Source organism: Mchenga conophoros, linkage group LG17, assembly GCF_057382185.1.
Source record: "Mchenga conophoros isolate Kocher_MC1m ecotype Shallow Benthic linkage group LG17, M_conophoros_male_GT1.1, whole genome shotgun sequence".
In the NCBI taxonomy this organism is placed as follows: Eukaryota; Metazoa; Chordata; class Actinopteri; order Cichliformes; family Cichlidae; genus Mchenga; species Mchenga conophoros.
Window position 1 is genome coordinate 21,647,273 of NC_140542.1, and position 24,807 is coordinate 21,672,079.

General features: G+C 40.9%; 1 protein-coding gene across 3 annotated transcripts in view; it reads left to right on the forward strand.

Annotated features, from left to right (window-relative positions):
- plxnb2a.1 (plexin b2a, tandem duplicate 1) overlaps nt 1–24,807 on the forward strand; it is a 230,569-nt gene that overhangs the window by 164,533 nt on the left and 41,229 nt on the right. For all 3 annotated transcript variants that reach the window (XM_085252985.1, XM_085252986.1, XM_085252987.1), the window contains 11 exons: nt 2,005–2,105; nt 2,383–2,509; nt 9,576–9,732; nt 11,136–11,244; nt 11,394–11,505; nt 12,558–12,659; nt 12,780–12,878; nt 18,433–18,520; nt 18,725–18,888; nt 22,349–22,497; nt 22,879–23,014. In XM_085252985.1, the coding sequence (XP_085109111.1) occupies nt 2,005–2,105; nt 2,383–2,509; nt 9,576–9,732; nt 11,136–11,244; nt 11,394–11,505; nt 12,558–12,659; nt 12,780–12,878; nt 18,433–18,520; nt 18,725–18,888; nt 22,349–22,497; nt 22,879–23,014 (1,344 nt within the window). The remainder of the gene's footprint in view (nt 1–2,004; nt 2,106–2,382; nt 2,510–9,575; nt 9,733–11,135; nt 11,245–11,393; nt 11,506–12,557; nt 12,660–12,779; nt 12,879–18,432; nt 18,521–18,724; nt 18,889–22,348; nt 22,498–22,878; nt 23,015–24,807) is intronic.

The window sequence follows — 24,807 nt, forward strand, 5'->3', positions numbered from 1 at the left end:
CAATTTACTTTGATCAAGTCAAGTGACGATACCCGAGCTTGTTCCATCTGCTCATTTAAATTTATTAGGCCGCCCTCTTCATGTCAGAGAGGAAAATTATTTCCACTGCTGGTTGGAAAAAGTTCTCCACTGAAATACCGTCAATGCAAGCTTTTCAATTACAAGAAAATACTGCTCAGTAAAGGAAAATCGAAAATACTAATAGGCGGTCTGCGTAAAAGATTATTTATGCTCCATGTCAAATGATCCAGATCTGTTAGAACCGTAAAACATCAGTCACATGAATCACTTGAGTGTAAGCCATTAAACCAATCCCTGAAAGTGAAGCTGTAAGAGTAAAAATTCAATCAGTCAGAAGACCTACATCCTAATTTACTAAACAGAAACAATCATAAAGGCTGATCATCAGGTGTCCTCTGGACTCTGGTGTAGGACCTGTGCCTGCTTTTCAAGCTCACGTCCCATTGTGACTCCATTAGCATTACAGCGATCGGTGGGGAATTAAATATTGACTGTGCTCTTCAGTAATTTAATTGATCGAGCCTGATGACATTTAGCCATCAGAAAATGAAAGGACGTGTGTAATACTCATGGACATCCAGTGGGACAAAGCCAGAGAAGAACTTTACACTCCTGCTGAGAGTCATGAGTGAGCCAGACATGAAATTACAGACGTTAAACAAATATTGAAGGTATCTGGAGTGATATAGACTTCGGGAGGATATCATTTTCTCAAATGTCACAAATAAATGCCATAAACCTGCTTGTAAATCACTGTAAAAGGATACTTCACGGTACTTTAATTTTGCTGCTGGTGGTATTGAATTTAACTTTAAGCTGTTACATTGTTACAGTATTAATCTGTTCTAATAATATGTAAATGTATTAATTTCATAATTCAGTTTTGTAATGTTTTATGATATGTTATTAAATCCCGAGTCCTGCCTCTAAAAATGGGTGGAACATTTGTGGACTGGTTAGCACCGTCACCTCATGGCAAGACGTTTCTGGGTTCAAATCCTCGTGCTGGTCTTTCTTTGTGGACTCTTTTATTACTATTGCTCTTCCTCCTCATCATCCTTTTTCATTTGCCTCAATCTCACCAGATCCATTAACTGGACTGGTCTTAATTTGAAGATTTATTCAGTATCAGATATCATAAAGTGGAGTGATTGTTCTCATTTCAAATTCTTTATTCACTTTATTTATTCCAGATAAAGCTTTGTTAATCTTATGCTGAACCTAGCTGTGCCCCCATAGTTCATGCTTTTTTCTCAAATGGGCCATTTTAGCTCCTCGACCTCAAAGCCATAGTCTTTCTGATTGGCTGCCTCTTGTGAGCAGAAGTTATGAGCTATAGGTGAGTGCTCAAAGTCAGATTTAAGTGCATTATAAGACCATATTAGGAATATCCACTCTCAATAATAACAACAAGAGCCGAGAATAGACAGAAAGTATCTGAATCAGACTGTTTACAGTCTGAAGCTTGAAAATTTGGCTCACATGGAGTGCTTGCATATATGCTGACCTCATTAATAGATCTAAGTTTCCCAAAATGTAAACACATAACTGCTAAAAGGGGACCCAAACGTATTTCTCACCAGAAGAGCACGGAGCATTTCTCGGGCTCTTGCTCCCCCCCGTTGCCAGTGTTAAATTGGCGCGTATGTTTTAAACTTTTATAAAGACGCCCCATCTCACAGGTTTTAAATAAGAGCACAAGTTAGCTCACAAAAACACGAGGCAATCAGTGCTGTAGAAGTAACTGAAATGGGGTTTATGAAATGATGCTCATTAACTGCTAAGTGATAATCATAGTGTGTACACTCCAAGCTGAGCTAATATCAGATTTATTTTTACCATCATTTGAAAATATTTTTCCCTGGTTGATAGTTGTGTTTTTGTTTTGTTTAGTTTTTATCAGATTTCTCCTCTTCCCTCATCTCCTGTATGTTGTTTAATAGAACGGAACTTTCACAATAAAAGCCTGTCACATGTGTGCAGATCACCAAGGTTCCAGTCCAAGCCTGCCAGCAGGAGACGAGCTGCCACTCCTGCATCGGTTTGAAGGACCCGTACTGTGGCTGGTGTGTCCTGGAGGGAAAGTGAGTCGCACATGAGCAGCTTGTAGACCAGCTACCCCCCCCCCCCCAAAACGAGTGTAGAAAACAAACAAACAAGCATACTAGTTATGGTGCCTTAAGGTTTGAAGAACAAAGGCTGTGTCAGTGCTAGCCACCTCCATCGGTTTGTTTGTGCACATTTATGTAAAGCTAACTCTGTATGACTCAGGAAACACCAGCTTAATATTACCACCTTATAAAGCCAAGCTCATATTCATTTTTTCACTTGTTCTTTCTTTAACATCTGCTCGGTTCACAGGTGCACCAGGAAGCAGGACTGCGGTAGGTCATCAGAGCTGAACACCTGGCTGTGGTCACCAGATGGAAAGTGTGTGCAGATCCAGGGTTTCAACCCGCCGAACCTCAGCTGCAAGAAGACAGACCAGGTATGAGGGAGCTATACAAGAGCATGCATATTGCTGTGAATCTTTTCCTCTGTGTGCTGGAACCCCCCTGAGCTAAGATCAGTTCTTGCTGAGCTCTGCTTAATTTAAACCACTCAAAGCTGAAACTCTGGCAGAGGTGGAGGGCTCTTTGTCTGTTCTGTCAGCAGCATTTCAAACTTCTTTCTAACCTCTGGTACATGGATCTTCAGGGCCCCTCAGGGGAGCTACAGAGAGATAAAGACATTTTTTGATCCACAGCAACATTATAATTTACAATTCCTCTATGCGAGCCAGATGTATATTGCATCGTTGTTTGTGCTGACAGCTCCTTTGAAAACAGCTCTGTAGTTTTCAGGCTGATGAAACTCAGAAAGTGAAAAATGTGCTTCTTGGAAATGTTGCATCACACCCAGAAACTGCTGATGGTGTCTAGTTTCGGAAAATCATGTTGGTGCAGCACCAACAGCGACACAGATTGATCTATGATAAGATCAGCCAACACGGTTTGTTGCGGTTAACCATCCTAAAAACATTTCCATGTTACCGTAATAAGCTGTGGATTGTTTTTTTTCTTGTTGTAACTTGCTGTCAATTAATTCTGTCCGCTAATCTTCCAGCCTCATGTTCGCTCATGGCAAATATTCAAGTTTATGGTTACAAAAAGGTTCACATAGCAGGAATGGCTGATTTGTACCCTCAATTTTAAAATTCCGATTTTGAGCACATAAAAACAAATGTGATATAGTGAGTCAGTCGCAGTTTATTTGACATTAAACGTCTGGAACTAGTTTTACTAATAAAGTAAATACATCGATGGTTCCAGAACAACGTATACTCCCCCGACCAGTTGGCGAGAGATTGCTGGGTTTTGCTTGCTGAGGCTAGGTGATTGCTTTAGCCACTAGCAGTCTAGTCTGCTAGCAGTCAAGCACAAAGGGGTTTTTGGTGCAGCACCCTCTTTGCAACCAACTTCACCTAGCAACAGCCAGCGACTTCCAAAAACCACTTGGCAACCCATTGGGAATATACATTTTTCCCTAGCAACCAAAGGCAGCCAAGGGGACTGAGGCCTTAGCTGGCATTGTCCTTACCATCAGTGAGGATACATATCGTCGTCTTATGGATTCTATCATCAGATCCCAATTTCACAGTCTTTTGTCAGTATGGTTAAAGTGTTCAACAGCAATCATAAAGTATACCATCTTTAGTTTTCCTCCCACATAATAGGAATATAGCACCAGTATCACATTTTGTTTTGTTTTTTGTTTTTTTTTTATCAGTAAACAGCAGGTCAACAAAAAAATATTGACTTTGAAAGTCACATTTATCTGAATACTCTAATACAGAAAACTTATAACATTAATGGTGTTATGTTGAATAAATTCTTAACTCATTGAGCGGTTAATGTTAGTCTGAACTGACCAGGCTTCCACACAGTGGTAAAAATGTTGTGGCTGTTTAACCTGTTAATGCATAAAGTTAGGTAATAATGGCTTTTGTAAGTAATGCTCAGCTGTAATTGCAGGGGATCAGCTGCTATTAGAAGAGACAAACACACAGTTCCAGTCTGGTCCTTAGCCACTGCAAGCATGTATTGTTTCAGTAGTGCATCGTTAGAGGGTGTATGCAAGGATGTCTATATACGTGCATTTACAAACACTTTACTGTGTGTACCCGCTACAGCATAGTGGTAGACATGGATTTACTGCAGGCACAGAAAGTGTCCTCAAAGCAAACTTCAAATGGAAGTAGTAGCAGTATAAAAACAAATAGGAGGGTTTTTACTCTCAGACTGATACTTTTGCTCGTGTTTTAGATTTTAAAGATAAAAATTAGTTTCAAACAGGAGACGCCAACATCTAAACCCTTTAATAACATGGTACGAACTCGTAGCTCCTACATGGCATTTTTAAAACGCCTAAAACTTAAAAGTTTCTGTCTTTGAGTAGGTGTTGTCATTATGTACCAGACGCCTTAAAACTTTATCTTGTACTTTCAAGGAGGCAAAAATGATCCTGGCCAACAGCATTAAAGTAACACTGAGCAGCTAATTTATGTAACGCTATAAAATTCAAAATCGAACACCAGCAGAGAATGCTGCGCTGCGTCAATACATCTTAACATGACGGCTTCACTCTCTGAATTAATGAGGGATTGATCAAAGAGCTGATCTGCCAGAAAGACGCGTCGTCCTTCAACGCGTGCAGCACCACGCTGTCCACCGACGTCGTCCCCACATCGTGATATTTCTACTCCAAACCTCAGGTGTTATCCAGCAGACGCAGACGGCTTGCATAAAATCTAGTTCATTATGCATTCTTAGGGACTAAAATTCAGCTCCAAGAGTTTCAGCAGTCGCAAGTTTGAATGACATGAAACGACTGAAGTTGCTGTGAGGGTAAAAATGTTTTGTATGTAGATTATAACATTGGTGATTGTTTATTTTGGCACCATAGTCCTCACTGTTCTCATCAGATGTGATGAGACGACAAAACAACATTATGGCTGCGTGATAATGCAATCAGGTGAGGCTATGATAAACGCTATGCAAATACGAGTAGGTGGCAGTCGTAAATACAGAAACTTTTTTAGATTTGTCTATTTGTTTGTTTGAGGCAAAGTTACAAGTTAATCAAGATAAGTCCAAAGTATAAAAGCAGATGTTGTCCTTCAGGGCAGCGGGAGAGTTAAAAGTCTTAAAGTCAAACATTAAATGTACCAAGTTTTTTTCTTTTTAAGCTGTTTGATCTTTTTTGTATTATTTATCATGGAGCTCTGCAGTCCTGTGAAAAGCTAAGGACCATCCATGAGTAGCGGTAGCGTAATAGAGCTACCTTTAACAGCAATAACTTGAAGCAGTGGTTTTCTGTGTGACTTTATGAGTTTATCACATCATAGCGGAGGAATTTTGGCCCGCTCCCCCTTTCAGCATTGCTTTAGTTCATTAAGATTTGTGGGCATTTGTTATTCGCAGCTTTCTTAACATCAGCATCATCGTGCTGACAGCTGGTATGAGGCATTTGTGCTAATATGTTGTGTTTAGTTTTCTCCCAGCATTGTGCTGTCCATTATGGCCAAACTTTTGCCTTCCAAACAAGCCATACTTGTTGAGTCTTTTTATAATTTTAACTAATGATCTGTAATGTTTAACATCTGAAGCCTGTAGAGTCTGAGAGGGAGCTCAGGAAACGACAAAACCTACAAAAGATTCGCAGCACCCGATGGTGCTCATCCTCATAATTTCTGTGAAAGCAGTAAGGGTGTACTTTTCTCACAAGTCCTTGAAACTTTCTTTATAACAGGGGTACAAACAGAACAAATCTTCAACCTGTAGTAACTAACTCAAGAAAGACAGGACACAAGCAATTTAACTGAGGAAGTTGTGTAGCTAAAAAGTAACCCCTCCCAAAAAGAGTTAAACAAAAGTTAAACCCAGTCTTCTCAGCGCCTAATTAATACAAGCGCCACACTTCAAACTATGTTTATATTCATCTGATTTCCTTTGTTGAATATGTTTTGGGGGGGAAGTAATTGCTGCCCTGATTGTGTTCATTGGCAACATTTACTCCAATCAAGGATGTGCGACATCTTTATACTGCAAACAAATCACAGGAAGGAGGTTAGACTAAGTGTCTTAAGGCTTACTTAAATGCCCCTTCTGACTTAGATGCTATAAGAAGGTTGGGGTTTTAAGTATTACAGTTAAGGCCTTTTTAGAAATAGTCAATTTTGGGATTATCAAACCAGCAAAGGTGATTATGGAGCAAGAAGATGATGGCGCAATAACAGTTTGAGCTTCCTAAACATGTGTTTCTACTCTAAGCTGTTATCTTTTTCTGTTTTTCAGGTCTGTAATTTTTTTCATTAAGTATTAAGTCTTTGGAGAGTTAGGTCTGCAGTCAAGTTCAGGTCACGTCTGCAGCCCTGCCTGTATCTGATTTTAATTAATTATGTGCTTCAGATAGCGCTGCTGTAATCTCGTAAAGTCGCACATACAATCAGAAACTCTGATCTGCAAATTGAAAAGGTGTCAAACGTTGCTCTTTGCTTCAGTATTTTAATTTGAATGTCAGAATCCTTTTGAGGTGACGTGAGTTTCTGGTGGAAAGGAGCTGAGCTCATATTCCTCTGATCAGAAGACTCTGTTTGCTGGGGTTTAACATACAATCTTCTGAGACCAGACAGATAAATCTGTTGCATCTTAATTGGGAAATTTGGTGCCATCGCCTCCGTTGCAGCCCCTAGTTTGTGATTTGAACCTGATAAGACAATTGGATTTTAGCTTTAAAAGAAGGAAAAACTTTCTTCTCGAGGTTTTACATACTTAAAAAGAAGAAAGCGCCCCAGGTGACTTCGTCCAGGGGCTTCTCTGGTCCGATAGTTTCGCTAAGATCAAAAACTTTGAAATTAAAACTTCAGCAGCAAAATTTAAATCGGTTGAGGTCAGCACAGAGTAATGAGGAGCTGATGTTTGAACAGTGCCAATGAATAGCAATTATCACCGCAACTCTCCCACACAAAAACTCACATGTGTATGCACAGAGAGTCAGACACGTCACGGTCTCTTATTCTCTTTCTCAGTGTGGAAGAGAATAAGACAAAAAATATACCCAAACATTGTTGCAGTCACATACCCGCTGAGCTAATTGCGCTGTACTGAATGAAATTATTATTGAAATATTAATTAGAAAAAATATTTAATTAAGAGGATGGGAGTGCATAGTAAGGACAAGACTGCACAGTATTAGAGAAACCCAACGATCCGTTTGAGCAAGCACTTGACAACAGTGGGGAGGAAGAACCCCCTTTTAACAGGAAGAAACTTCCAGCACAACCAGAATCTCGAGGTTAGGTGTCTGTTGAGATGGACTTAGGCTAATCAGATGGGCACAAACACAAATTCAGCTGAATGGCAAAGTTTCTGCTGGTGTTACTGGGATGTAACAAACACCTCACAGCTGTATGGGACCAGTAAGCAGCTCCAGAGACCTGCCAAGGGTGCCTACAAAAGCATACAGAGCCCAATCTACAGCAGAGAGTAGTAAATGGGTAATTATGGAATATAAATGGTAACATGGTTAACACACACATGACTTACAGGTGAAAGTTTCCCTCTTTGAAACCCGGACTTTTAAGGGTCACAAGCTGGTGTTCTCTCAGAACAGGTACCAAACCTGGATAAATGGGAGGGCTGCATCTGGTGTAAAATCTGTGCCAAATCAAATCCTGTGTGGCAACACTTTGGTAAATGAAGGAAGAGCTGAAAGTGCCTTTAGTGGTATATAAAAGCATGGATAAATGAAAGGGTGAAGTCCATGATGCCCTGAGGCTATAGCAGCATCCCAAAGAGGTGGAAAAGCACTGTTTGAAGCCACGAGTTTGTCACCTGAACACAAACTGGCAGTAGATGGATGTTTATGAAGACTGACATGAGAGTGAGAGTGACGTGCTCCGTCTAGCTGGGATAATATGATAAGATCAGCTCTTTACAGTTTGGCAGGGAAAACGATTTGAAATACAACTCTGGGCTTAACAGGAAGACAATGAAGAGAAGCTAATATGGGAGAAATAGGCTCTCTCTTTTCCTGTTTGCAGTCCTGCTGCAGTGTTTTGGATACACTGAAGGCTTTAAGAACAACCTGATAATAAGGAATCACAAGCTTAGAATGTGTCTTGATGCATTCTCAATCATCCAGGTAAGGAAATCCCCAAAAAGTTGATTCTGTTCATCTGGACGTAGCGATTTCTGTGGGAAAAACATTTAGTCACTAATCCAAGAGACTTCATCAATGTCAGTCTCTCTCAGACCATATTAATGCTGGAGGTCATCCAGAATGAGTCCCTGTTATAAGTTTCTGAGGATTTCATGACCAAATATAGAAAAACCTGGATTTCAAAGTATGAAATTACAGTTCAAGGTCTTTAAGTCTTTGAGACACTATAAGAGAGAGGTGTGGCACTTAAAGAATCCTGAGTTGAACTCTTCCATGGAGTTGAGTATCCAGCCAAGTGTAATTAATGGCCCTGACCAGGTCCTGGTCGCAAGGGCAGCAGCGGTCTCCTCCACCACTTCATTTGTGGAGGCTATACTGAAATTTTAAAGCAAGCAAAGAGACTTCATCCCTCCAGAGTCTCCTTCCTGGCTCTGCCCTGGTTGGACTTCCTTTCCTTTGGATGAAGCTCATTTCAGCCTCTTGCATCCACCATCTTACTCTTTCAGTAGCTACCCGTAGCTCATAGCCTTAGGTGGGATTAGGAACGCAGATCCAGAAGTAATCAGCGACTGCAGACGCTGCCCTCCTGTGGGCTCACCACGCGCAGCAGGAGCTGTAGGGCTCTGGTGCTTTGCCGATCAGAGGGGCAGCCCCGGGTGGTCTCCGGGTTACCAAACTGTTGCTGTGTTGTGCATGTTTTTCTTAGTTGTTGAGCAGTAGTGCATCTCTGAACCGGATTATCTATACCATCATATTAATCTCTCTGCTCAATGTGTTCAATGTCGATTAGCCAAACTAACAAAAATAAATATTACGACTGGGTTTGTTTGTTTGTTGTTGTTGTTTTTTTTAATAAAACAGGTGAATGTCCAGGTGTAATAAAAATATGACAACAATATTACAATGTCATGTATAACTTTATAAAAATGCATTGCCACCATTTCCTAGAGGAGAAACTTAAAAAGATATAAGACTTAGTGTTACTTCTGCAAGCGCTGCTGTTAATAATACAGTGAATTCATCAGGTAACTCCTCTGCGTGATGATGCCTGAAACTGCCTCAAACCTTTGCACAGTGCATGCATACTGTGGCTCCTATCTTAATTACTCTGTCACACCCCGTCTTATTCTGTAATTCATACTCGTACACAGAAAGCACACTCCCTTTTCTCTGTCTACCAGTGGCTCACACCTCTCGTGTTTCTTTATCTCCCCGTAGCCAGTTGAGGTGTGAGGTGAAATATAATTACTTCTCTGCTTTCATTTTCCTTCTCGGGTTCATCTCTAACTCTCCTCTCTCTTTCTCCCTTATTGTGCCTCATAACTCCTTTAATTTGTGCACTCTGTCTCCAGGTGGACATCAGCATACCTGCTCTCCCCGCACTGAGGCCGTCTGATGACTTGCAGTGCGTTTTTGGCTCTTTCTTTACTGGAGCCGTGAAACATGGCGGGCAGGTTACTTGTTCGCTGCCCGACCCTGTGGAAATCCCAGCCACTCCTGACCAGCAGGGTATGTGAACAGATGAAGGATGCACAGATAGTTTGTTTTCAGTATATGGACTTTGGATTGGATTGGATTGGAGTGGACTGTCACTCAATTACACATCATAAAAACACATATAAGCATAAACTAGAATCCACAATCATGTTAATATCCTAAAAGAACCCGTTGAGAATGTGGAAAAGCTATGGTATTACCTTGGTTAGAAAGCGGCATGTGTAAAGTGAACAGACACACTGATATCTGCTAATTAGTGCTAAGTTTGAGTCATTGCATCATTTACTCAATCTATCCAAAGCTGGATCATGATCCAGGTCCACAAACATGGAACATGCTCTCCAACTCCTCCTGTTATTTAATTAGATTTGGGAATATTCATTCATATTTTGAGCTGGACTGTTATCTTTATTCTCCGGTTTGATGTATTTTTCTTATTGTTTTTCTTCTTTTTTTTATTTGGCTCGTCTTAAATCCTAATAGCACACTGTGTATCTCCTTTTCTATTACCTACTGTTTGTTTACATCTCATACTCATGCATTTTAATGACTTTGAACTGCCTTGTTGATGAAAGGTGCAGTGTAAATGTATTTGGCTTCCTCTCAGCGAGACTGGAGCTACCTCAACCTAACTATTATAAAATCCTATTGTGTTTTTACTCAGGTGTACAATAAGTTCTGTCTGTTTTTATATTAAAAAGAGGGTAACTGTGTAACTGTTATCAGCTGTGTGCTCCAGGAGCAAGAAAGTGAGCTGTGTTTTAAAAAACCTTTAAATATTAAATGTAGGTGTTGCAGTTTGCCCTTTTAAAAGACATTGCCTCCTCACATTGACCCTTATTTTGTGCCACGTATTAGTGGTAACCTGGTTAAGGTTATTAGGCCATTTATTAATGTAGTATAACAGAAATAAATGGAGAAATAATTAACAGGAAAAAAGTATATTAACAGTAAAGCCAATGTTTTTACATTTTGTATCAAAATACAACAAATTGGTGAATACACTGCTAGTGTAATTTTTTTATTGCACACTCTTGAAATGTGAAGAATATAAAGATATAAATATTAGCATATGCTACTCTCACATGTGTATAATAAAATAACGTCTGATATATAAACTGATAAACACCTTGTTTCAGAGTTGATAGGCGCTGGAATTTTATTACTGTTGACCAAAGTTAGTCATATCCTGCCTCCTCCCGCCTTTAGCTTTGCAGTCTTGATGCTAAGCTAAGTTAGCCGGCTGTTAGTGGTTGCATCATGGAAACTTACTTTGTTTGACTTTCGGTAAATTGCTCCTTTAACAGTTAATAGGAAAAACAACACCAACAAAACCTTGATTTTAATGTGTGTGTGTGTGTGTGTGTGTGTGTGTGTGTGTGTGTGTGTGTGTGTGTGTGTGTGTGTGTGTGTAGACTTTGTGTCAGTTCCCATGAGGATTGTGGTGAATTCAATCGAGGTGACGTCAGGAAAGTATGACTTCTACAACTGTGCTGCCACCGTCAGGAAGAACCAAAATACACCGTAAGATGGATAATGTAACCTCCCCTCCCTCATATATACGTGCGTGTATACCGAAAAAATATACACGCATGTATATATGTGTGTATCACACGTCCGCTTTACATACTTAAAGCAGACGTGTGATGGCACGCACTTCTCGTTGTTTTCAGGTGTATAGCGTGTGTGACCAGTAAGTGGGGCTGTCAGTGGGACGCTCAGACTCACAGCTGCAGTGACGACGACCATAATGTGAATGGAGATTACATAATCAAACCCCAACAGGTAATAAAATAATAATCTGCAGCTTTTGCCTTTTAGAACTGCTTTAATTCTTCAAGCACAGATTCATCAAGGAGCTAGAAACACTCCTCAGAGAGAGTTTGAGGTGATCTGAGTTTTGTGACATGGTACATAGAAGCAGCCTTTAGTAGATGGCGTGCACATGTCCGTCCATCTGAAGGGACAGACAGGGTAGGTTGTGGTGTTTAGATGATGCTTAGTTGGTAATAAAGGGGCCCAAAGTGTACCAAGCAAATACTATCACACCACCTGCAGCCTGAACAGTTAATAGAAGCCAGGATGGAGCAGCTCGTGTTACCCTGCTGTCTGAATTGAGATCGATAAGACCAGGCAACGTTTTCCCAGACTTCTGTTGTACAATTTTGGTGAGCATGTGCAAACTGTAGCCTCAGTTTCTTGTTCTTAGCTAACAGATTGGAAAGCAGTGTGGTCTTCTGCAGCTGCAGGCCATCATCTTCATGGTTCAATGTGTTGTGCATTCAGAGATGCTCTTCTGCATACCTTGGTTGTAACAAGTGGTCAGTTGAGCACTTTTGCCTTTCCTATCAGCACGAGGCAGTCTGGCCATTCTCCTCAACATGGACTTTTCCTCTTAAAGAGGAAAAGCCGCTCACTGGATAATTTCTCTTTTTTGGATCATTCTCTGTAAACTCCAGAGGTGGTTGTGTGGGAAAATCCCAGCAGGTGTACTCAGTTTTACCACTATAATTAGCTGATAGGATATTTGCTCTAACTTGCATATGAAGTCTACCTAGTAATGGGGACGAAAGAGTATGGAGTGGCCGAAGCTCATCATTAACATCAAATATTAACAAGGAAATTGAATGTTTTCTCTGTTTATATTGATGAGTTGTTAAGTGTCTGAAGTGTTTCACAGTGAGCTATGATGATTTGATTCGAGGATGGATAATTCACAGCATTGCCTGAAGTGTTTTGTTTCCCCATGAGTACTTACATTGTATTTGAAGGTGTGAACTGTGCTGTTAGCTGTTGAGCTTAATATTTCTGCTCCTGCTTCTCTTTCTGTGATGTAGTCCGACAATTGTCCTCAGTTTGAGTCTCCGGAGCCGGCGTTGATCCCTGTGGGCTACCAGATCCCCATCAGCTTCCAGGGAAGAAACCTGGACAGCTACATGGTGAGATCAGTCAGAGCTGCTGACTTACTGCTTCATAAACATCCAAATATTGTCGTCAACATCATCTGTGTGATCATTTCTCTCAGTTGTGTGTGTGTGTGTGTGTGTGTGTCTCTCCAGGACCGGACATTTTTGATCGGGACTGAGCTGATGAAGCACAGCGAGCAGGAGGTGGCAAAGGAGGAGGAGACATCAAAGTTCAGATTCAGAGGATATAAGGTCAGTATAACGAGGAGGAAGAGGGGACAACCTTGTTAAAATTTGTGATAAAGATTAAATACTTTGAGCTCAAAAAAGACAAATATTCTGGTTTCAGTGCAGATTTTCATACTTAAAGCAGACCTGTTAACTCATGTTCATGTTAAACAAGACCAAGGTTTTCAGTTCAGTTCAATTCAGTTTTATTTAAATAGTGCCATATTACAGCACTCATCTCCTCTGAGTGCTTTGTATTGTAAGATGAAGACCCTTAGCATATCTTAGCACATATAATAATAATAATGAGAAATCCCCAACAACCGGACGACCCCCTGAGCGCAAGCACTTGGTGATAGAGGGAAGGAGAAACTCCCTTTTAACAGGAGGATGCCTCCAGTAGAACCAGGCTCAGGGAATGGCAGTCATCGTGACAGGTTGGGGGTCATAATGAGGTCAGTGTATGTGCAAGTAATCTCTGTGATCCAATCACAGACTTCAGACCGCTCCATCCAATGTGGTCATCTCAGACACACAGCTGTGAATGTAAGCACACAAAGTCATCTAATTAGAGTAAATGTGACGTTATAGTTTGTCAGAGTTTTCATCAGGGTTTCTTAATCACTGAAACTACCAGTTGGAGGCAAATTGAAGGTTTGTGACATGTCACCTCTTATCCCGAAGACTTCTTCAGTTCTAAAAGGTTACCAGATGTTGAACCCCAGTCAGGCTGTCACCTCAGAGGAGGTCCTGAGACTCATTGACCCACCCTGTCCTCATTTGAGTCTGAGCATCTGAATCTCAAGGGGTGTCAAGGTGGCTGATAGTTGGTGTAATAGGCCATTACGGTTCTCTGATGGTCGGTCCACGTCGACGTAGATGGCCTCTTTTACTCATGAAGACTGCTCTTGGGTGGAAAGTGAAACATCTGAAAGAAGACTTGGATGAACATGCACAGACACTGATCTGTGCTTAAGCCGTAATACGAGCTGGTTTGATTCTCTGAACACTAAGGACAGGTGCCTCAGGGCTTCCTTTATTTACCTCCTTTAGCACAGGATACACTGAAGGATCCTCCCTGAAAGAAAAGGAGAAGATGGCATCCCACGATTCAAAGGAACGCTCCATCAGGAGGTCAGCATGACTGAACAGAGATCATCACTGCTAACATGCAGATATGCTAAGATTAGTTAATCATACAGCAGTGCTACTTTTGGAGTGGAGTGAATGTTGCAGTGTAACTCGGGTTGCACTGACGCTGTCCTCGTTTTGGCGTGCTGTATTTCCATCTTTCAGGATTATCTTTAATTAAATTTGACTTCAGAGATGCGGAAAGCTTTAATAAAAGAAGAGTTAAAGTGGATCAAGAGAACATGTTGAGCGGAGAGCAGGGTGAACAGCATTTCTTAATGCAGCCATGTCATTTCACCCTCGTGACTGCAAAGCTCTGTTCTGTTTTTAACCTTAGTTGACATAGTGATATTTTCCACCCGCTTGTCTGTATTTATAACATTTACAGCACAAAACATTACGGCAGCAACACTCAGCATCATTTCCTGAAGAAATGTGACTAGAAAAAGACAGAAGGTCGGCAACAAGGTGCATTTTTTAGAAATATGAATCACATAAATTCACACAGGTAGAGTCCCTGAATAAAAATGTAGAACTGGAAATAATCCTGGGTGCAGACATTTGACAGGACCTCTGTCAGGCTGTGCTGGATTCTTCAGATCTGCTAGTTTTTTAGGCCTGCCACTGTCCTCCACTTGTCCACTCTCCTCAGAAATTTTCGCCTAATAGTTTAGACAGGCTGCATGAGTTGGGTAAATTTTTAATGCTTGAGTGATTGACAGGTCACTGCAAAGAGGCTTAACAAACCAAAATATTCCTCTGAAAATGGTCAAGTACAAGGACCGGATTAATAATGAGTAAAAAAGCAGCCAATGTCTAAATGACCCTTAGAAAGCATGGGGAACTATTGGACCACTTCAGAACATTCCAAGAAAGGTCTGACTTCTTACAAATCGAAGGGCGTAGGTTAAGACTTTTGCACAGTGCTGAACATAATCCAAATACTTAGTAAAGTCTCTACTATGAAACCACTGAAAGCCTTTAAAAAGGGCACAGGAATAAAAGCTAAAAAGGAGTGTTGAACAGGAAAGAATCAGCTGACAAGATAAAAACAGAACGCAGTCTCTGAATGTGAACAGTAATGCTGCTTTTTCTGTGTCTTTACTAACGTACACAAATTAAAACCCACTTTAAAAAAAACCCCACTCTGATTCTTGTGCTGCGTCCATTAGCAGCCTCCAGAAAGAATGAAATCTCTCTCCGCTTCTCGGCTTTCTGTTTATGTTTTCAAGCTCGCCGTCGCTGCCGAAAGCTATAGAAAAATCAGGGAGTGCATCATTAATGATAATTAGACAATTAGTGCATCGTTAGCAGTTAATTTGTGAGTAAATGAACATGATTGGGAGTCAGAAAGTGTTTCGAGCGCAGCTCTAAGTTTATTGCTTCTGAAATCTTGTGCTTGTGTTTAGTTTTATGTGTTTCGTCAGCTGTTTTCAGTTTTGTTGAGCACACACTGATTGTGCTGTCAAACGGATGTGTGCAATGGCGCCCCCTTATGGACTATAGAGATGGATAATTATTTTCCCTGATTCACTGAACCGCAGGTGTGTGCGTGTGTGTTTGTTTCAGTGACGTTTTGCTCGCATCCCTCTCGTACACCCCCCAGTTTTTCCTCTTTTCTGCCTCCATTGATCCTTGCCTCACGCTGAGTCCAAGTCTGCCAATATGCAGTTAAAGAGTGTGTGTGTCTGTGTGGGGGTGTGCTTTCATGTTTGTGTGTGTCACTGCAGGTTTTCCTCTCATTATCTCTGGTATTTGTCTCTACATGATACTTTTTTTTTTCCTCTTCTTTTAGTTTTTTCCCCACTTTTTTTTTTCATATATCCTGAAGAAAACTTGTCTTGATTTATGGCTACAGTGGTGTGTGTGTGTGTGTGTGTGTGTGTGTGTGTGTGTGTGTGTGTGTGTGTGTGTGTGTGTGTGTTTGCGTGTGTGTGTGTGTTTGCGTTTGCGTTTGCTTTTGCTTTTTTCATTGTGTGTGCTGACCTTCACAGTTGGATAGAGGCGAGGTAATTTAGTGTGGAGTTCCAAAATAGGAAGGAAGGTTTTGTTGTTCTGTGTTAATGCAGACCTGAGGGGAAGTGTGTGTGTGTGTGTGTGTGTGTGTGTGTGTGTGTGTGTGTGTGTGTCGGGCTCCAGTCACTCATGCTGTAGTCTTTCATGTAATCTCTGTTCCCTGAGTTTAACATGTAGGCAGCACCGTCTTCCTGGTGTTATAAGTAACCTGATCAAACCGCATTGAGGACAAACTCTGGGAACAATTGCCTGATAGTTTGTCATTTAAGGACTTGTAGGCGTCACGTAAATATAAAACTTCGCCGCCTTCTGTAAAGCAGTACTAAAGTGTTCTGCATGGTAGAGGAAGTGGAAGCTCCAGGAGATGATGCAATAGACATAACATTGGATAACAGTGTCACACTGCTTTTTGCATAATGTCAGTGGGGAATTTTGATAAGTGGTGAAGAAAGCACTTACTGTGCAATACAAAAGTGTTCCTTTGTACGTGAGTTTTTCATTTTAAATGTCAGCAAAATGTCTTTAAAATGTCTCTTAAATCAGACGCTTGTCTGTTAGTGCTGTGTTTCCTATGTTATTAAAGCAGATGTGGAATCACACTATATCAGAGATGGATGTAGCTGCCAGGCCTGAAAAATGAAACAACTGGACCAGTATCTTGAGCCTGCATTCTTTCTAACAGCCAGCAGGAGGCGACTGCTCTGCTCTTTGGTTGTACGGCAGTGTGAGAGAAAAGAACTGAATATCTTGGACCCCAATAAACATCATGTGTCATTGTGTTTATTTCATAAATTATTATCCATATATTTTGAATAAAACAGGAAACAGGGCACAGTGCTGTGCAGAAGTCTTAGGCACCCGTCATTTCTTTATATTGTTATTTCAAGGAGCCAGTTTTTCTTGATTCTTGAAGTTGTCTCGAGCATTAGTTTTCCAGGCCTTTTGAAGGGTGCTGGCTGCTTTTTCACTCATTTTTAGTCCAGTAATTGTACCTGCTGCTAGTAACAATCATTTCTTCCTATTTCTTTGGTTGAATTTATGAAAAATGCCAAAGATAACAGTTTATTAGATACATATTTATATTTCTGCACCAACTTCCCAAAGAACTGGTGAAGCAGAAGCTTTCTACATCAGATGAATCGTATCTGAAAGACATGTTCTTTAGAAACTGGTGAGAAAAAATCACGCAGTCCTGACAGGGCCTGAGAGAAACATCTGGACCTTCAGATGATCCATATGTTGTTCATTGAAGCCTCATCAGAATGGTCTCAGTGGAAGAGCGGTTGTAGATGTGAAACAAGGAGAAAAGGCTGAGGTATGCCAGATCACACAAAAAATAATCAACAGAAATTTTATATTTTTTGTTAGAGGGTCAGGAGAGAGGTACAACAGTGAGCTTCTTCAGTAAAACACAGTGGAGGCTCTGTTGTGGTTTGGGGCTTTATTTTAGCCAGTGGTGTTGGGGATCTTGTCAAAATTGATGGTGTTATGAACACAGAAAAGCACCATCAGATTTTAATCCACCATCTGGAAAACATCTGAGTGGTAACAGCTTCGTTTTGCAACATACCGATGATCCCAAACACACTGCTGATGCAGAGAAAGCTTACCTGGGCAGCTAACACACAGTGGAACACTATGAGTCATGGCTTGGCCTCAATATTATTGAAGCTGTGTGTGTGTGTGTGTGTGTGTGTGTGTGTGTGTGTGTGTGTGTGTGTGTGTGTGTGTGTGTGTGTGTGTGTGTGTGCGTGCAGAAACAACCAAAGAAGAGCTTTGAATGTCCTTCAGGAAGCCTGTTGAACTATTCCTGAAGACTATTTAAAAACAAATTGCAGAAAGCCGCCTGACAGAGTTCAGACTGTGCTGCAGAATAAAAGTGGTCACACCAAATATTGACTATTAAACTTGTTAGAATTGTGTAAACTCTGTTTTATTTGCATGTTTCAATAAATCGCTCCACCCGTGTCCCATTTTTCTAGCAACATGTAAAGAAATGAAGGGAGGCTCAGGACTTCTGCACAGCACTGTACTGTATATTTTAGGGTTTGGCTAGCTTGTAATTGACAAGCTGCGAATGTATGAGCCAGGTTCAAAATCAAAGAGGGTAACGACCAAATTGGCTTCGAAACTCTCCACAAACCAAATGTAGAACGTCGCCGTGGTATCCAAGTCCATCCTTTATATACTCAGTCCATGAGGTAGTTGTATTAGGTTAAAGCTGCAGTGTATGTCCTTCCAAGACACAACCACCACAACACCACTGGGACTTTAGATTCTCTTAATATAAGTCATTAATTTTTTTTTAGTTAAAACTATGATTACGGTTTGGATAAGATGGGCAGTGGTTTTGGTCTCCAGAAACATATTTTTTAGTTAATGAAATGTCCTCTGAAGTGATGGAAACATGGCCGTGTGTCTGTGTGTGCAGTTTGAATACGACGAGCAGCAGGAGGTGAACGTATCCTTCCACATCAAGGACAGAGACACTGAGAGGAAGATTGACAGCACCCTGACAGGTTGGTATTTCACCAACACAGACACTTCACAATCGCACATAAATCAGGATAAAGTGTGAAAGTGCAGTTATCACGCTGTTTTTAGTGTCACCTTCGCTCATTTCAAATTCACTTCCAGCTGCATTATGATAATTAGCCTCACCCTCTCTTCTCAATCTTCTTCTTCATCTTCCTCTCCTCTTCTTGCCGCTGTCTCCCCAACAGTCGTACTGTATAGCTGCTCAGTGGGAAGAGAGGACTGCAGCCTGTGTAAACATGCCGACTCCAAGTACCAGTGTGTTTGGTGCGCCGCCTCACACAGCTGCGTTTACCGGGAACTCTGCCGTTCACCGCAGCCAGCGCAGTGCCCCAACCCAGAAATCACTGATGTGAGTCATAAAAACACAAAGCCATGACCTCTGACATGTCGGTAGGAAACACTGTTGGAACTTCTTTATGGACAGGATTGGTTCTATGTTTGGGAGCCTGACGGGTTTGAATGAGTGAAATGTATGTGCGGTAACTTTTACCCTCTGTAAGACTATGGCAGTGAGATTCATCTATCCTTCCATCCATTTACTTTTGTTTATCCTATTTGGAAGCAGGTTGCAGCAGGATAAACAGGATCATTTACTTCAGATGTTTTCACCTCACCCAGCTTCTTTTTATGTGAAAAGCCTGCAACCATACTCTGAGGCTCCTCCAGATATCTGAGCGCTCTAAAAGTCCAGACACCCAACAGATGAAGCTAGTTTCTGCCATTGGTATCCGCAATTTCCCTCTTCTGGTCCACTTCTCGCTAAACTCCTTTGCTTTGGGCACCAGCTCTCCCCCAACTCAGCAATCGTGTCGTCCACACAAAAATCTGAAACACGATTCTCAAACAGATCTTCCTCACATTGACGTCCTGTTCATATGTAAAAAAAGGAAAACCCAACTCATCATCATTCAGCAAAATCACAGGTAAAAAGTTCTAATAAGAGAGCTTTATCATGTTCAGATATCCCAGTTTTGGGTGAGAATTCCTGGGACTAAGTAAAAGATCTGCACCAAGAATGTCTTATTCTTCAGTTTCACACAAATATAACAACCACAAAGACTTGAACAAAAACTGCAGCATGTTCCATTTATAATCTGCACTGAACCAGAGAGTGACCTCACAGCATTTCAGAGATTAAACCGCAGAGCTGTGATGTGGCTGTGTCATTTAACAGAAGCAGAAATCCAGGAGAAGATCTGTGAGTAGCACCTTTAATAGAGCCAGTATTGCATTTTCCCTTCTCATCGTAACAGAAGACGAGAAAACCTACTGACATAAATCACACCGTTGTTCATGTGAAGTTGTCCTTTGTAGAAAAGAGTGCAGTGGGAAAACTGCAACCAGCTCTGAAATGTGCTGCGGCTGCAGAAAAAAAAACATACATAGAAAGCAATCTTATGGATGACAGAGGACAAGAATGATTTTACATGGATCTGTTTGATTTTTGTCACTTTGCACAACCTGATTTGCTCACCAACATATTTTTGTAAGTGCTCTTACTTGGTTAGCATCCAAGTTTTTGGTGCAAAGCCTAAAAGTTTCTCACTTTTAACCTGATGGCCATCATCTTTAAAGAAACGGAGTGTTACGTTATCAGCTAACCCTGGCTTGCCTAGTTAGCAAGCTGGATCCACAGACTATATTTGTGCAACACAAAGAAGCAAACACCTGCTAATTAGTATTAAATAAGACACTAAAGCTGGAAGTAAAGATGAATTAATTGGCAGCATTTAACTTCACTCCACGATCATTATGTCGACTCCAATCACTTGAATTAATTGAGGTCATTCAAGTTAGCCACACTATTAATAATACACATTTTTATCTTTACTGCAGTTTAAATGGGTGAGATGCATTACAGTCACACTAAAGCAGCACAACCAGAATTATGAAGTTGCCACCTCGTTGCCTTTGAAATAGTTACTTCAAAGATGGGGATCGAATCTGCGGCCACTCAGATTCAGCTCAAAGCAGCTTTGCCACATCAAGATGGCGATAAAACAGCAATCAGACAGTCGGTCTGCTCTCAGTTTGCCGTTGAATGGGGCCAATCTGGCAATCACATGCAGTCTGTTTGGGTTAATACATCCATTAACTGTGATAAATTGGCCAAAACTTCAAATCTGTTTGCAGCTACATACATAGAAATTCTGCTACTACTTACATTAAGTACCAGTTTAACTGGAAAATAGGCGTTTGGTAGGATTGCTTTTACTTAGGAGGAATAACCAATACCTAGTTGGCATCCAGCTGAGTCGACTCCCTTTTTGCAAAGGGTTGATTGCCAGCACATTGCAACCAATATGCGTGGTTTAGAAATTAGACAGCAATTCTTTGCAACCTTTCACCAATCTGTCTGAGATGGCAGTCGATCATCTTCCTAAACCACAGGTGTCTAACCTGAAGCCTCAAGGGCCGGTGTCCTGCAGGTTTTAGATATCAACACCCCTGAATCAAATGATTAGTTCATTGCCAGGCCTCTGGAGAACTTCAAGACACGTTGAAGAGGTAATTTAGTCATTTAAATGAGCAGTGTTGGATCAAGGACCCTTTAGGCCTGGAGTTGGACACCCCCGTCCTAATTTATTAAACTGAATTTTGTTTGGTTTTTTTTGTTCATTTTGTTCAGTATCAATTTTGTTCTTCAGGATTTTTTTCTTTTAGTTGTACATCAAATTAAACAAAGCAAAGAATCCACGAACCCTCACCTACATCTGTGTGGACGGTCTTAGAAATCCACATCTTTCCACAAATTCACCTCTTCTCTTTTTGTCACTGAGCTAATTTTTTTCCTTCCCATATTGTATTCGCTGTTTCTCTCCTCCTTGGCTGAACTGCTTCAGTATGTTTCCTATTTTCTCTGGAACATCAGTCATTTGTTTCAGGCCCCGTCTTGATTTCCTCTGGGCTGCGGCTGATTATGCCAGAAGAAGTTAGTTATTTCCACAGCAGACTTTGCTGAGGATGACAGGGAGGTGAATATATACAAGATGAATTTGATCTTATACGTCGTGCAGTCACGTCAAATTGAAGATGAGATGGCCCAAATTGAAGCAGATATGCCGAGCCTTTGCTTCAGAAGATGTGTTTTCACAGGCTGTACTTCAACATCTTTATGAATATTTATACATTAATGTCATAACATTGGAAGCAGAAATATTTACAATTTGTTTTTTTATCTTTCTTTAGATTTTTTCCCATTTTCAGATTTTTCCCTTTAATTCATAAAGTCGTAGTACAGAGAGAAAAACCCCAAAAAGCACAGAATTATAAAAATATTTTCTTTATTAAATCTGAAATATTTGAAAAAAATATTGTTTTTAAATATTACAAAGTGCAATTAATGGAATATTTGTTTTAGAAAATGGACGTATTCATTGGTCGGTAGGTCACTTATCATTAAAATAAAAGCAGCACGGCGCTGTTTTCACCTTTACACTGTGCTACACTCTAATTAGCATTCAGCTTCACCTGAAGCATCCCTGAAGCCTTCATTTGTTGGACACTTTGGCCAAGCAGAAACTGGTGAGCTGTGAGTGGCGCATGCAGGCGTCCCATCATTCTGTGATTTGGGGAATGCTTTACATCTTCATTATCACTCGGTAGCGTTTGCTTAATTGTAGGAAGCCAAAATTGTTAATATTTGATTGTTGTGCAGTATTCTGTAAGGACCTTTCAAACCTGTTTCTACCCACAGCTTGTGTGACTGATTGACAGAAAAAGTAACTTTGGTATTATTGCAGGTTTTGGAATTTCAGCTCTCCTGCTATGATCTGTGATATCAAACAGTCTTTTCTTTCCTTCTCCAGATCAGCCCTCGGTACGGCCCTCTGAATGGCCGGATCTCAGTGACCATCAAAGGCTCCAACATGGGAATAAAGAAGGATGACATCAAAAAGATCACAGTGGCTGGAGTGGACTGCATTCACCAGGAGGACAGATACTCTGTCTCAACCAGGTACTCTAACAGGAGCGACGGCCTCGTTAACATGCAGATAGAAGCACACCTGTTGCTTTTACACATTAAGCTGAAGCTCTTTCACATGCACCTGTAGCAGTGTGCTGACATGAATTATTAGCTAAAGATAAAAATCTATAAAAGCTTAGTGTTTCTGCACGTCATTTTGTTTTTTTTGGTTGATTGTACCAGGCACTGCCCCGCAGGTGAAGGCTTTGATCTATTAGCCTGACCCAAAACTTGATTGCTTACATACTTGCAAGTAATCTCCATATGTAATGTACAATTAAGGGGTTGATTCAAGAGGGGGCACTGAGTTATTTGAATTCTGGGCCTCCATCTGTTTTCTGAACCGCGGCCTCTGTTGTTTTCTGTCGGCAGCGTGGTGTGTGAGATTGGCCCGGCGAAGCGAAACCCACCGCAGGACCTCCCGTTTGAAAGGACCAACAGCGGACCAGTGGAGATAACAGTTGAAGGAGAACGATCGGGGACATCTCAGGTCTATTTTACCTACAGGGTACGTCAAGACCTTCCTCTAACACACGGTCAGGAAACGCATGAAAGTAGCAGGTGCTCATCAGCACTTTCAAAATAAGAGTGTGGGGTTTGTCTACTAGTAAGGTAATTATGGGTAATCGTGGGTATGGATAAAAAGAAATAAGTCAGTAGATAGACGCCTGACCTTGCTTGTGTTATTCACACGCCAGCAGACTAAAGCGAAAGATGTTTCTGTAGCTTGTTTCAGGCTTTTTGATTCAACTTATAATTTAAGACAGTGACGATTAACGAAGATCAGTAATAAACTGATAAATCCCCCTGAAAACACCAGAGGCTCCTTTACATACAGCTCAGGCTTCATAGCATAATGAGCATCAGACCCCACATATGTTAACAGCTAACATGTGTCTTATCTGTACACTAGTTTGCTATTAGAAATGCTGTAGAAATGTCTCCTGATCTTCTGTCTTAAAGCATCTTAGTTCAACTTCAGGAAGCTTTAAAAAACTGTTCAGTCTGGTGTAGTTAAACCTGCAGACACTGCATGCAAACCTTCTCAAAGTCTCTGAGGCAACACCGAACATTGTTTGACACAAGTGCTTCAAACCCCAGAGATCAAATCCCAGAAACATTAAAAGGTTTCTAACAAAGTAAAAGCATGCGGCTCTTCTCTGGTGCGATGCAAGGAAACGGTCTCCCTAAAGAAGCGACAGTGCGTGAAAATACTCCTCGCATACAAATTCACCACCGCCGCACCAAAGTCCATTCAGTTTCCAGTCATCCCCCCCACCCTCGCATAGCACAAGAGGAGAAACAAACATGATCAAAATAAATGTGCTTCACCTGCTGTTCTGTTTTGTTTCTTGAACTCGGCTCAGTTGCTTAATTTGAATATCGCTGTTCACATTCATATTTCTTGTTTGTTTCTATTGAACTGACAAAAAGCTAATTAAAGCAAACTGCTGAGACCAAAATGACTAATTTAGTTCATCAGCAGTGCGTCACTGCCTTTAAATGCTGCGACTCAGCTCAGGGTTGAAACTTCAGATTACTACATTGCTGATTTGTCTCAGTGTCTACGCAGAAATATGAAACTAATAAACATGCTGACCACGATGTTGGGCTTTTCATGAACAAGAACACATCGTGTTTCAAAAATATTCAAAATCCAAATGTTTTCACTCCTTTTAGCTTCTCAAATGTGATGAATTTCGGCGTGTTAGAGGTGAAATTGGATAACATTATGATTACAAGGAGCATTTTGAGTATTTTACAGACATTTTTTGAACAGGTAGGTCGATTAATGAAAAGTCACAAATCACAAAAAACACACATGTGCAGTTGCCCTCAGAAAAAAACACAAAAACTGCAGCAATACGTGTTGCTGAATCATGAAAACAAAGAATACTTCCACAGCTTTAAACTGTCGCTGTATTTATATACCTGCACTCTAGGGTAGCTTTGCATGATTCACAGTTCAGAATAATCCGGATTTATAGTTTAGTCGGCACTGGTGCTGCCTCTCAGTCAATCCTGCATGGGTCAAGCTGTTTTAACTTTCTTTGCTGCTCATGAACAGAAAGTCCAAACTACAGGCAGAGCTTTCATAATGCCCACAAGATATCCACTGGCCAATGATTCACCAAGATGAAGAGAAAGAAAACATACTTTATACAGTACTTAATAATAATGGATTGGATTTATATAGCGCTTTTCAAGGCACCCGAAGCGCTTTACAATGCCACTATTCATTCACTCTCACATTCATACACACATATCGTGCCATCGGCCCCTCTGGCCAACACCAGTAGG